Source organism: Diabrotica undecimpunctata, chromosome 5 (genome assembly GCF_040954645.1).
Source record: "Diabrotica undecimpunctata isolate CICGRU chromosome 5, icDiaUnde3, whole genome shotgun sequence".
NCBI classification, from domain to species: domain Eukaryota; kingdom Metazoa; phylum Arthropoda; class Insecta; order Coleoptera; family Chrysomelidae; genus Diabrotica; species Diabrotica undecimpunctata.
Window position 1 is genome coordinate 94,249,708 of NC_092807.1, and position 15,273 is coordinate 94,264,980.

At 33.5% G+C, this 15,273-nt stretch overlaps 1 protein-coding gene across 3 annotated transcripts in view; it reads left to right on the forward strand.

The window, feature by feature from the left end:
* The first annotated feature begins 678 nt into the window (after positions 1 to 678).
* nompC (no mechanoreceptor potential C) overlaps positions 679 to 15,273 on the forward strand; it is a 160,044-nt gene continuing 145,449 nt past the window's right edge. For all 3 annotated transcript variants that reach the window (XM_072532233.1, XM_072532230.1, XM_072532232.1), the window contains exon 1: positions 679 to 951. In XM_072532233.1, the coding sequence (XP_072388334.1) occupies positions 867 to 951 (85 nt within the window). In that variant the 5' untranslated portion in view covers positions 679 to 866. The remainder of the gene's footprint in view (positions 952 to 15,273) is intronic.

Consider the following 15,273-nt stretch of genomic DNA (forward strand, 5'->3'; position numbering starts at 1 on the left):
GCTTAGATTTTGTTGTTTCTTTTATATGAAAAATGCTTTCAGAACAAGAAAGTAACGTGTCCATTTTTATTACAAAATGTCAAGTAGTTTAGGAGATAATGCAAAAAAACAATTTTTATTTAGTAATTTCAAAGGGCTGTAACTTTTTTTGTGTACACTTTTTTACAAAGGTAAGTTGGATTCAATCAATTTATTTTTGTCCCCGAAATGCGTGATTTAATTTATGACATACCTTTTTGAAACACCCTGTATAGTTTAACTTGTTTCTATTTTAATGTAATCTTCTCTTACTTTTGACCTAGCTACATCGCAAAAAATCTGAAAACACTAACACTAATAGAAAAATATAAAAATGTAAATATTTGGTCATGTCTTTTGCCAGATATTTATATTTTATTGAAGTTCTTACAATAAACGGCTCGCGTGCAGCAACTATGATTCTCCCCGTAGTTTTACATCGGCGGAACTCCCCATAACTTTGCATATGCCCCAAGAAAGTAATCTATAATCACAGAATTTAGCATACTATACACTAGGTCAATGTGTCTACACGATATTGTTGAACCACGGCAAAGCAACCCCTTGCAGAGATTTCTGGAGGGGGAACGGCACCCCTCATTGGCCAAGAAAGGATTTACTCTCTAGTTTTAGTCTATCAGATTTAGCCCAACAGTCGACTTCTTCTGTTCTGAATTATAGCAAATTTTAACCCGCTGAAACAATGTTATCCGGTGGGGAAATTTTGCTCAGATGTATTTCGCTGTTAGTTCATTTATTGTTCAAAAAAGTGTTGCATAAATTTTAAAAAAATTAATCATGTAAATATTTAGTGCGTTATAAAACTATGAGAGTGACTATATAACAGAATGTCACAATCTGGCGGAAAAAGGGGTGGTGGTAAAGGCCCGCCTAAGGATAAAAATGAAGACAACAAAGATAAGGATAAACCAGGTAAATACAAAATATTTACTACACATTTGTTAAAACCTTGAAAATCCTAAGAATAATTTAAAAAATATTTCCGTCTCTTTAATACAAATCTATATTCTTTGGTAGTTTCCTTTCTAGTTTCTAGATAAAGACAAACATTTAGTTGTACTCTTAAAGAAACATACATTTTTTGTAAATATTTGCAAAATGGTTTGGTTTTTTTTATTTAATAAATACTATTTACAGTTAATCAGCGGTACCGTAAATGCATGTGGCATCCCAAAACTCATAAATAAAAACTGAAAATATTTAATATGATATTCCTTCCACCAAAAGGACAATATATCATTTAGTACCACTTTCAAAATTGCAAAAACACAATTATTTATCAAATGTTAATTTCATTTAAGTTATAATATATTATTTATATATAAAAATAGTAAACAAATATACGGGAAAATCAAAAAATCTGACAGACATGATTATGAAAGTAAACAGTTGTCTATGACAACGTGGTAAACAAATAATATATTTTGGATCATTAATAAAATGAATGTTTAGGGTAATTTATTAATATCTTCTCACACACATTAATATCTTTTATATCAGTGGGTCAAATAAGTAGTAGGAAATCTACTTTAATTTATTATAATTACGGCGTATAATATATTACTCGTATTATATATAATATGGTCACTATGGTCAGTGAAATTAGAAGTGTTACACCCAGAAGGATTAATTTCTTGAACTTATATATTTAACAACAGAATGACTATATTTAAAGCATTCTATCATAACGATATCAAAGATTTATCTCTAACACTTTTTGTAAAAATTTAAGGTTTATCTTTAAATTTTTTTGTAAAGAAACTGATTTATGAAGACCGACTGGTACACACATTTTTAGTTATTATTCCTCAGTACAATTGTATTCAGCGTAAAAATTCTCCGAGTAGTGGTATTGTGGGCAGATTTCGACAGGGGTATAGGGAATTCTTGCCTATAAAGAGATGGGTTTGTCGTACCGTGAAATTAGCCATCGTGTTAATTTTAGGCAATGACGGTTATGCGTGTCTGTCGTGTGTGAACAAATGAAGGCAGAGGAATACGAAAAAGAGCAACTGGTCAACTGAGGCGTAATACAGAGATTCAAGATAGGCGCTTTATACTACTAGCTCTGCGATACCGTTTTGCTACTACGCGTCATATCGCTGACCAATGGCTTGGAGTAGAAGGTAGACCTGTTACTATGCATATACTATACGGTCCCATTCGAGCCTTTGGACTATTTTCATTTCGCCCACGACTAGTGCTTCGTTTGACAGCGGGTCACTGTGATTAACGTATGAATTGGCGCAGAGAACGGCATGATGGGATGGCAGAATAATGTAACAGCATTCAGCGATGAATAGCGATTTTGTTTAGGAATGCATGATGGTCGTAGGGTGGTAAGACGACGCCGTGGAGAACGGTAAGATATCGTGGTTGCTGTTAAAAGACATGTACATAGGACAGTTGGAGTAATGGTTAAAAGGGGGCTATTGCCTAAAGTAACCGATCATCGCTTATATTGATGACGTTTTACAAACCACTTTACTGCCTTATCTGGGTGGCCTTCGACACGTCTCTTTTCAGCAAGACAACGCGAGTCCTCATATTGCTTGTCGAACTATGGACTTTCTCCAAGAAGCTGGCATTAATGTTTTGCCGTGGCTTCCCCGTTCACCGGATTTTAACCCTATCGAACATGTGTGGGATATAATGGGAAGGATACTGTCCACTTTGCACCATCCTCCACAGACTATGGCACAGTTAAACAATAAAGTTTAAGTTGCTTGGAACAGCGTACCACAAGCAAACATTGATCACGTCATTGTGTCAATGTCTAGATGTGTAAAGGGGTGTCTTCAGCTACGGTGTATGTTAATATTAATTATTGCTAACGTTATTATTTCATTCTTGATGTAACTCTACCATGTTGTCAATTAATTAAGTTCAAGAAATTTTTCCTTCTTGGTGTAACACTTCTAATGTCACTGAGTATATATTATATGGACGTTTAATTATTTATTAAAACAAACACATCATACTGTGTCTAATAAACTTCGGTATGTGCTCAGTAAACTCTTGGTTCTGATAACTTTATTGCTTTATATTTCGTATTTATTTCAAACGCTTTATCAGAAGAAATCTAAAATTAAAATATAATAAGACAATGTTCAATACAAAAAATTTAACTTAAAAGAAATGTGTATAAAATGACATATATAGTTTTATTTTTAGTCCTTTGGTTCTGATATATATATTTAACTGAGATCAATCATTATCCATTTTGTACATATGCTTTGGACAAAATGACATATTGCTAATGGATAAAATAACATACATATAATGGCTACAAAATTATTGGCGTAATTCAAAAATGTATCGCTTAATTCTTCTTAGAACAGCAGCGCAAGAAGCGTGAGACCAAAGCGAACATTGTAAGCACCACGCTATGGTTATATGGGATTAAGCCACAATTGATTTTATTGAAAATTACATTTAACTACTGTTTAACGTTTTGATTTCCACTCCGCAAATTGTAACGCCTATTCGTATTGAGACCAGGGTGTTAAGCAACACCACACTGCTGGAAGAAACGAGGGGAGAAATTCTTCGAATATCTTTAAGGATATTTAAGAGAAAAACGGCCACGGTTCCATCCATCAGAAAGGTGCTCTGCCCGACTGCTCAGCCCTGGTTTCGTTACCTGTTCATTCTCTCCCCACACCAATCTCAGAAAGGTACAGGAAATAAAAAAAAAAGCTTACAAAAAAACCAAAAATTGGAGATCGTGGGAATATAAACGAAGCAGAGGAAGGCCCCAAATGAGATGGGCAGATGATATCAAAAAGCACGTGGGCTCTAGGTGGATGACTATATAGCAACAGACAGAGACGAATGCAAAAGGAATGGGGAAGCCTATGTCCAAAGATGGACCAAAGAAGGCTAATTAGATAGATAGAGATATATCATCATCATCAGTGGTGCTACAGCTCTAGTTGAGCCTTGACCTTCCCCAGTCTATTTCGCCAGTCGTTTCTGTTCATCGCCAACCGTTGCCAATTTGCCGCGCCGATTTTCCTTGCGTCCTCGTCCACACCGTCCCTCCATCTCAGTCGTGGTCTGCCTCTACTCCTATTTCCCACTGGGACCGATAATAGAGTTCGTCTGGGTGGGTAATTTTCATTTGCTCTACACATGTTCAGCCCATCTAAGCCTACCTATTTTTATGAAGGATATTACATCTCTACCATTTACTACCATATATCTACGCAATATATAGAGATATATATCTACGCAATTTAAGGAAAGGTTACAAACCCTAAATAATTCTATGCAGAAATCAAGAGGGGCAAATAACCAGTGATTCAAAAGAAATCTAAACAGTCTGGAAAACCTATTTCCAAACACTCTTAGGAACGCAAGAAAATAAAGAGTATATTAACATGAATCACATTGAAGACAGACACAGAAAATGTAGAACTCCCTACGATGAAAGAGGTAAAACAAGCAATGCGAGCAAAGAAGATTAACAAGGCTCCAGCTAGTGATAAGTTCCTCTCTAAGCTATATAAATTATTTGGCAAACATCTAGTAAGGCAAATGTATATGCTTATGAACAAGATATGGAATGGGTAAAAAAATTCCCTAGCAACTGGAAAACAGGGATTATACGCCCAATCTATAAAAAAAGGGATAAACTAAAATGCGAAACCCTCTTGTATACAGCGTACAAAGGTTTTACTTATATACTAAATAAACGACTCCAACAACTAACTGAAAATATTGTCGGGGAATATCAAACCGATTTCCGACAAAGAAGATCTACAACTGACTAGTTATTCACAGTGAAACAAATTCTAAACAAATCGTGGGAATACGACATTGACGTCCACAACATATTTGTAGATTTCAAACAGGCCTACAACTCAATTAATAGACAAAAGTTAGATCGAATATTGCATAGCTTTAACATCTCTCAAAATAACATTCGACTAGTAAAAGCAACAATGGACTCGTCAACAGCAACTATCAGTACAAAATGAGCTCACTAAGAACTTTTCAATAGTCAAAGGATTAAAACAAGGAGACGGGCTCGCACCGACACTATTCAACCTGACTCTTGAGTATGTCTTAAGACAGCTGAATATAGGAAGAGGTAATCTCCTAAAAAATAAATTAATGCAGATTGCTGTCTATGCCGATGACATTAGCATCATGTCTCGCAAAACAGAAGAGGCAGCAGATATATATTGTTACGCTAAGTATGACTGATATTTAACCTGTAAACATTTTATTATTCAAGTATTTTCTCGTAGGTTCTGCGAGCCGGTATAAAATCGGTCTTCGTTCCATACCATTCGCGAAGGTTCAGCACAGGTCGCCGGGATTCCAGAATAACGGCTGTTTTATATTTATAGAGGAATTTTCATTGTGTTAGACAGTCTGAATAATAATATCGAGTCGAGTTTTGAAATGTAACGCGCGTATTGTCGGGAATATAAATTGAAGACTACAGGGGAAAAACGCTGTAAGTCAATTTTTAAAATTTTTGGAAAACGCGATTTTTAGATTCAAAACTTCATAATTCATAAATAAACATGCTAAAACACTATTGTATTGAGTATTTGACAACTCATATATACAGAGTATGATATTATAAAATTGAAATTGTCATGTACAGTAGGTAACAAGAGAAATTAAAAAAAAAACAACCAAAGGTCTGGAGGAAAAAGGCAAAAACGCTGTAATTGACAAAATAATATAATATGAATTCAACGAAAGAAAAAAATAAACAGAACTAGACTTGTTTAACTTAACTAAAGCTAAAAACATTAATATTATCTGTTAAATGAATCGATAACATTGTAAAATTCTTAAGATAAAAAATAAGTCAAATTTTTGTTAGCTGATCAAAATACATTCTTCCTTTTTCTGAACAAAATTTTTTTAAAACTTGGAGATCTTTGTATTTTGCCATTGGAATGGGCAGTGACTCAGTATAGGATCGAGAAGGAAAAACGAATTCTTTTCCAGTATACGGTGGTTCCCTACCAGTCACTTTTTTGTTAATGACAGCCGAAACCATTGTTCCATTGTAGGTGTCTCTGAAATAAATTAGTCTGGGATGTTGCTTTGAAATGCTTAATTCTCTTATTGGTCTAGTTTTAAAAGGTGCTTTTGTAACATACATAGGTGCAAGAAAAGTGTCCCAGCTACGCACCAAGTAGTTATCAACCACTTCTACTTTATAAGGCACAGGTTTTTGACGAGCCAATCGTAACACTGCTTCCCAATCTTCTGGGGTTTCTGCTGCACTTTTTTGATTAACGATACCAAAATCTTTATCCGTCTCCATGTAAGAGTGACCTTTTATAGGAAAGGTCACTGAAATAGAGTCAAATCTGTTTATTTTATGGACTAAATAATGTAGAAACCGGAATACCGTCCAATTTTTATTTTGGCCTCCACACGAATCACAGAAAATCACTAAGTTACGAACTTCAGGAGGAAGCTGGATTGTCACATAGTCATACAGAAATGAGCAAACTTCATTGGCACCCTTTCGAGCTACTGTCTCAGGGTACGAGTACCCTATTACCTTATTACCTTAGTACGAGTATTAAAGGAGTAGAAAGACAACTGCCTTTTATAATACACGTCGTTACTCGTAATATTAGGCATTGGAAGGTTTTTATTATAGTCCATTGCTATGACTTCATATTCTCTTGAGGTCCTTGCTCGTAGTTTAGCTTTTGTTTTTCTTTTGTAAAATGTCTGTGCTTTCAGCAAGTGAAGTTTCTGCCCTGTTTTAAGTTTATTAATTAATTTTTCATCTTTACATTCCCCTATTTTTATTTTGGAAGCATCACAAATGCTGCAAGTGTCGGTTCTGGGATACCCAAAGGCGATATTAAAGCGTGTGTTGAATGTTTTTCTATATACTTCATAGCACACTGCTCTATTGGGATGTTTCTCAAGGAACATTTTGTACATCTTTTTAATGTTAAGTTCCTCTGGAAGGTACTTCCTGCTAGATTTTTTTAGGCTGTAGTGACTCATGCGTCCTTTGAATGATTTTATGTGATTTAAAATTAACTGCATAGTTTCTTCAGACAATTTATTGGGTCTTGAGCCATGTTTACCTCTATTGTCCTTGGCGGTTGTACCATGTTTTAGGGCTTTTCGTACAGTTTGTAATCTTCTCGTGGATATGCCATGAAGAGCAACAAAAGCTTTTTGACAAACCTGAACGTCTTTTGCAGGTGATGTATGCCCCTCATCATTAGTTACCGCAAGGCGAATTCTGTAATAAAAAGAGCCATCTCTTACGTTGCAATTCTCTTCATCTTTTCTTGGCCTTCTTTGAGTTACAGGAAGTATGGATATTAGACCACCCAAATACATACTTTGCTCGTCCCAATTCAGCATAGAATTAAAATTACGAATAATTGTATTTCTTTGTTCAACCGTTATATTTTCAAAACACTGGTAACGTTTACAACGGCAGTCCTCGCCTGTTTCGTGAGTTTGCACTTTTAGCGCTTTAGCTACATCACGTATTCGCCCAAAACTTTTTCGTTTTCTTGTAGTTTTTGACTGTAAAGCCTCTTCAATTTCGCTGTCCTCACTTTCCATATTAATAAACAATAGTTCAAACTTACCAAACGTTAAAAAACAAACTGTGATTATGATAATATTGATACTTAAATAAACAACTTGTATGAAAGCTGAACACTGACTGTGATTTTCCGTTGTAAATTGTCCCTACGGACAGGCGCATTGAGCACTTAAATCTGACTTATAGCATTGTTGCCTAGTTTAACCTTGACTTGCAGCGCTCTTCCATTGTAAAGCATTATTTTATTCGTTTGTAACGTTTGACTTATTGCACTTTTATTTTGTTTGATATTTGTGGATTGTACTACGTGTATCCAAGTATCGAAAAATGTATTCCTCAAGAAATCGATAAAAATTGACTTACAGCGTTTTTCCCCTGTAGTCTTCAATTGTAATAAATGTTGTAAATAAATTATATAATTATGGTGTAAAATAAATTAGTGCAATATTGTAAACATAAAGACTTTAATAAACTAAGTGCTAGAACATTTTTATAATAAATAAAGTTAATAAATTAGATTAATAAACTTTGTTTCACAAATAAAAACAGGGACAGAAGAGACTGGACTAGAAATAAATATTCAAAAGACAAAAAACTAACACAGGCAAGAGCTAGGGGAAACAGACGAACAGATGAATTGGAGGACGATATTAAAATTGTAGAAAGTTGTACATATCTGGGAGTTACATTAAACACGGATGACACAGAAGAATCAAAAATTTAAAGAATAATAGTAAAAGAAAACAAAGCTTATTTTTCACTTGCCCATATGTTCCGCTCCAAAACCACACACTGGAGATCGAAAATCAGGGTATACAAAACTATTATCGGACCAATAGTATGCTATGGATGCGGGACATGGGTGATGACAGAAGACACAAAACGAAAGCTGGAAGTCTTCGAACGAAAAGTCCAAAGGAAGATATGTGGACCTATTAACAAAAACGAAGTATGGAGATCCAGGTACAACCATGAACTCTACCAACTGTTCAACGAGGCACCAATCTCGGAATTCGTTAAACTTTAAAGACTTTGATGTGTTGGTCATGTAGTGAGAATGGAGACCGAAATATTGCCAAAAAGTGCCCTAGATAGTAAAATGCAAAGCGCAAGACCAAAAGGAAGGCCACGGAAAAGGTTGGAGGATGGTGGCAGCAGACGCACAAAATTTGCTAGACGTAAGAACCTGGAGAAGATCGGCACGGGACCCGTAAGGTTGGAGACATAGTTTGGGAGAGGCCAAGGCTCGATTTGGGCTGTAATGCTGGTGGAGAGAGAGAGAGAGAGAGAAGAATTCAATCTGGTGAAAAAAAGGGAGTCAAAGATGACAACAATACCTTATATAAAGAGCTTATCAAAAAATTAAAAGGATAAGATAAAAGTACAACATCATTACAACCAATATACTGAGATCTATCCTGTCAAAACCAAACCTAGCAACACAAGAACGATCAAAGAACTGCGTCAATAAAAAAATGCGAATGCAATAATTTCTACGTAGGAGAAACCGCAAGACCACTAATTGTCAGGATAAACGAGCATGAAACATATAACCAAAAACAGGAGACTTAATGAGTAAAAATATGTAGCAAACCCATCAGCGTAATGTAGCAGGCTTTGGTTACCAATACTAGAAGAAGAAGTCAACAACAAGAATATATCAACAATAGCGAATTAATAAAAATTTGGAGACATATCATCTACATTTATACATAATACATATACAACACACAATACACAAACATATAATACATAAGCATACAATATACAAACGCATATTAGACAAACAACTAATAAAAAAACACGCAAAGTAATCAGAATTTGATATCTTGAGGGCACAAACACCATTCTAAGATTTTTTAGAACTAAATGCATGGTTATTGCCTACAAGATGGAGACCATGTGAGTTAACCGTCATTTTTGAAAAACATAGCCCGCTTAGAAATTTGTTGGTTATACTTTTCGCAAATTTTTTTAAAATAATCTCCTTGAAAACAATTTCCGAAATAAAAATCGAAACGTCAAATGTAAGTCCAGGCCAACTGTAATTTTCATTACAATCAATTGTGGTTTAATTTAATCATATAGAAACATATATCTAACTTAGACAAGCCACAAGAAAATAGTTTCAGAACCAGTAGGCATATAACAAATAGACTGATCGCTGCAATATATTATCGTTCCCCCAGTGCGACAGAGAAAACTGACTGCATCCTTTTTAACAGGCCGGGTTTATCGACCATGGGACCTTCCCATTGGTCATTTAGGTCATGTGGTCAAAAAATTGCGTCAACTGGGGAAACGACGCCATATTGCAACAGTTGGTCTATTTGTATTGTATGTCTATGTCAAAATCTTTTCCTATAACCTATATTTTATCTGTAATAGGCATTTTTTTAAAATAAATGTATTTTGAATAACAGTTCGATCAGCACGCAGAAAAGCTTCAGGTAAATAATTTTAGGGAACAGTAGTAATTTTTGCTTAATGTGTACGTATATTCTACTTAGCTAATAGATACCTAACTTGTTTAGTTTAGTGTAATCCATATTATTATCTATTTTCTTTTCAATAATTTTAAACCTGCTTTTAAAAGCTAATTCTCTCTGTTTCCTGATTTATCGCTACCTAGGACATACTTTAAAGATCAGTTAAGAGTATTGGCAAAAGAGCAACAAACGAACAGCCTAACCTTTTTAATACGCAGTTTCAAAGTGTACAAAAAATTACGCACAATCAAATTAGTATTCAGATGTTTTAAAATATTGCATCAGTGGCTATCATCTGTGTCTCTTACCTATAATTTTAAGAGATTTTTAAAGTATTGTCTGTTAGATTCGGTTTTATAAGTGTAAAAGCATTTAGAAAGACAAATATTGTTGTAACGAAACAATCAATTCAAATAAATTATGTGGGACATACTGATTTTTAACAGTTAATCACATTCTAAGTAGTTTATGTTTAATAGAATTTAATTATTATTGATTGTGTACGTTGATTGGTCACAAGGTATAAAATATATTTAGATAAATATTAAAGGAACAAACACATGAAAATTAATTTCAAGATACGATACGATAAGAAAATAATAAAATTAACAAGAAAGACATATATCTTTTAAATGTCTGATGTATAAATAAATAAATAAGATCATCAATATTATCTAATTTGCCTTTATCCATACGTGAGATGAGTTTCCCGAATTTGTTCTTTTTATGTCTCTTTCTTGTTCTTGATTTACTTTTATCGATGTTATAATTAATTGTTTACCACTGTGTTCTTTTTGCCCTGCTTATTTACCAGTAAAATCTGAAGGCTAAGCTATAACCCAGACTGCTAAATAAGTTTAAATATCTAGAACAGCTGTATCGAAAAATCTATGAACCATACGGACACAGGTGCACATTCCGGATCTTCCGTAGAAGATTCAACTTCAAAAAGGTCAAATAAAAAAGTCAGAGGACATAGATTATTAATAACTACCATAGAGAGCTATTCTATGACACCTTTTTGGCGATAGTCAAGAGAATGTAAAAGCGGCACATATGCAGAGATTAAAGCACCAACAAGAGAATAAATATAAAATGCCATCTAAAAACTTAAAAATGATAAAGCCACGGTAATCAATGAAATCTGCTCTAGCATGTATGAGAAAAGTGGTGACCATCTTTTTTCAGTAATCTTTAAATTGATGGTACTTATATGGCAGAACGAATGGATACCATAAGAAAGGCTAAAGTGAATATTATGCCCGCTACGTAAAAAGGATGATAAACTTAATTATAAGAACTTTCTGTTGCTTATAATGCTTTTAAATTTTTTCCTTTCAGTGGCCATACTTCACTTCTATATGTAACAATGCTTTTTATAATGCTATTATAGATTTTGTGTTTGTTTTCTTTTGAGATTGTTTTGTCCCACAGTACACTGTTTAATTGCCTAATGGCTTGTCTTCCCTGGTTATTTCTATGTTTAATATCTTCGTCTAATTTGCCATCGTTAGTTATTTGCATGCTTAAATATTTCTATTTTTGACAGTGATTTATTTCTCGCTGTATTTCTTCCAAGATTAGATTTTATTGAATTCCCCAATACACATGTATTCAGTTTTCCTGATATTTACTTTTAGTCCCCATAGTTCGTATTCTTCAATAAGTTTACGGGTCATATATTCGAGGTCTTCATAGTTTTGGGCCATCACTATCTGATCGTCTGCAAAACTCAATGTATACAATATGCGTCGTTTAGAGGAATCCCCATGTTTCTGCATTTTCTTTTCCACGTCTTACTTGCTCCGAGTAGATCTTACACAAAGTAGAAGACACGCAGCATCCTTGTTTGAGTCCTTTGTTGATAGTGAAACCCTTGGATACCTCCTGACCTTTCTTTATTTTACTTGTGTTGTTCTTGTAGAGGTCTTGAACAGCCCTGGTTAAAGTTACACTAATATTTGTTTTCCTGAGAGCTTTCCAGAGTTTTTGTTGTGGCACTATCACTTTTCTAAGGTCCACGTAGAGGAGATGTATTGATTGATTTCGTGCTACTTATTTTGATTTCGATTAGCTGGGTAACAGTAAACAAATGGTCAATAGTTGATCTACCTGCTCTAAAGCCGGTCTGTTCTTCAGCCTCCATATCACAGAATTATAAATATAATTATATAAGAATAAAGCTTATTATAAGAATAAAGCTTACGATTACGTAGATAATTTTTTGATTAATGCAAGAAATAAAGATGCCTGGAAAACAATTAGAGAAAGTAGAACAGATGGTAAACAATGCAGTAGGTTAGATTTAATTTCTTTTTCTTAACAAGAAGCAACTAAATAAAACCAGGAAAAATTGAAAAATACGCCAAAGCCTTTAAAAATGCGAAGGCACCAGAACCGAAGGGAGTACTTATAAAACTGATTAACTAATAACTGACAAACTATTTCAGTTAATGGTTTTTACCTTTAGTTTATTCTTGAAATAATAAAAGGTACAGAAAGACGCTGAAGACCATAGTGGCTTTCCTGCTGGGTGTTTCTACATAGACAATGTTTTCTATATAAAACAAACAAGTCTATAGAGCTTGGAATACAATATGGAGCCAGGCATGGTATTTATTAATCTGCAAAAGGTATATGATAGTGTCCTATTAGCTAGGTTGTGGCAGCTGAAAGAAGACAAGAAAATACCAAGTTGACCAATTAATTCCGCAAAGACGGAGCACAATTGCGCAATTCCAGCCTTACATTTGTAAAATAAAATGTGAATCTACGGATACTCCAATTGGAGATTGTAAACTGTACCACTGATCAAGTAATACTTACAGAAGATCATGGCAATACATACATACTACGAAGAAATCTAGATTAATACATAGTCATTCAATACATCTTTATGGTTACCCATATTAAAAGAGGAAGTTATTAAAAGGAAAATACCAGTATTAGTAAGTCAGTAACATATCGGAGATACATCATTTATGTTTTTTAAATAACAAACATATAAAATCAGAATTTTGTTGGACGTAAACTAAATGTACGACCAAATACTTACCATGTCGAGATAGTATTATGAGGTTTTTCTCATGGTTTTTTCCTCTTAAGTTACTATAAAATCACCAACAGGAGAATTTTACTGTCATCATTGCATGTGGTTAAAGGCGAATTACATGCTATGATTTTTTCTGGCGGATATTATTAAGTTAACGTTGATTTCATGTAATCGAATGAACTATCTTAGAAGTAAAGTCGTCCCAGAAACGCAACTCAACAATATTGGCAATATCATATAAAGTATCAGTATAAAGTATGTTTGAATAATTGTCAATATAGATGAGTCAGATAAAATTAAATTATTAGAAGAATTTTTCAAATAACAAAAAAAACAAAATTTGTTTAATTTACTAATGTTTGTATTTTGAGAACAATTTCCAAAGTGGAAACTGACACGTCAATAAACTTACTTTAACCTGTAAGTGTAGATTATTCCCATTTAAATAGTAATTACTTTAAAATCTCACAAAAAAAAACTTCAGAACAATAGTAAAAATTAAAAATGACTATTTAGTATTAACATTTGTTTTCCGTCGACCTTCCATTTATGATTAATTTTAACACCCTCAAAATCATTGATTAATGACCCCTATTAATGAATGATTTTCTATTAATCAACGATTTTATTATAGGCAATACAACATACATTGCTTGTATAAATTAATTTAACCACATTTAACGCTCTGTGATTGGCAATTACCTGTGGTGTAGGCAACCAAACATACCTATTTATATTCCCACTAAAAAATTATTTAAATGAGGTAGCCGCTGTAAGTACAGTCTGTCATTGTATGTCATTATTTATCGTTAAGTAAATAAAAATTTAAACTAAGATATTTTTATTTCTGAAAAGTATGGTCGACGGAAAAGTTTTGTAACGAACTCGTGAATTAAAATGGCGATTAACAATCTCGAACATTAACGCACTCGCTTCGCTCGCGCGTTAATATATCTCAATTGTTAATCGCCCTTATTAATACACTTGTTGGTTAAATAACTATTAATATTATATTTAGCGGTATTTTTGGGATAGAATAAACTTACCATTTATTGTATTTTTATCAGCATATTTTAACCTTGTTACAAATCATCTTTGCCATACAATCTTGTACCACATGCTTATCTTGCCATATTTTTTTAATGTTAACGTCCTAGACACGAATACGCAACATGATATTAGAACGGTAGAATATAATCTAACCAGTATATTAATTAAGTTATAATGTATTTCTTGCTAAATTTTTTATTAATGAAAAGTATATAGGGCTATAACTAAGAGGTACTGTTTGGTGGTTCTAATCTTTATACATTAGGAGTAATTATTTGTGAATAAAAGTAAATGTACAAAGAATTTTGTAATGTTTGTATGCTATTAATTTTTTCCATTCGAACTAGTCCATCTAGTCCATAGCCAGAGCCCGGTCTCAGTTTCTAGTCTAGTTTCATCACAAAAGTCAGTTCATCCGAGCAGTCCAGTCGTTTGTTGGCTTAGGATCAACGGAAGATTTGCATCCAAATTTAAACCCACATCGCAGAAAGCCATAAACTGATAAATTTACCTCGACCATGATAGGTCAGAACTAGACAATAATATATATATATTTATATATATATATATATATATATATATATATATATATATATATATATATATATATATATATATATATATATATATAAGAAGAGAAAGGATAATGCGAGTTAATAGTAAAATAAAGGTAAAAGATATAGTAAAGGTAAAGGTAAAGTAAAGATAAAGGTAAAAGGCATAGCTCGCAATAAAAAGAGAAAAATATAATAAAATATGTGTATAAGATGGAAGGCAATTTTTATTGTAATTATAACAAGCATCTTTTACCTTTATTTTACTATTAACTCGCATTATCCTTTTTCTTCTTGTTTGAAACGTTTTAAACGTTTGGCATTTCTTTCTTCAGGTAGCTTAGCTTCCTCCGTGGATGTGTTGGTTGTTGCTCTGGAAACCTCAGAGTCTTCTAACATTATTGCCACAAATTGGTCGCATTGCTCCTGTAGTGATCCTTTCCCAAGTTAATATGCTCCTTTTCTAACTTGGCTGCACCGTACTGAAGAGTATATAGTCAGAAATACGTATATAGGGTTGCCTTCCATCTT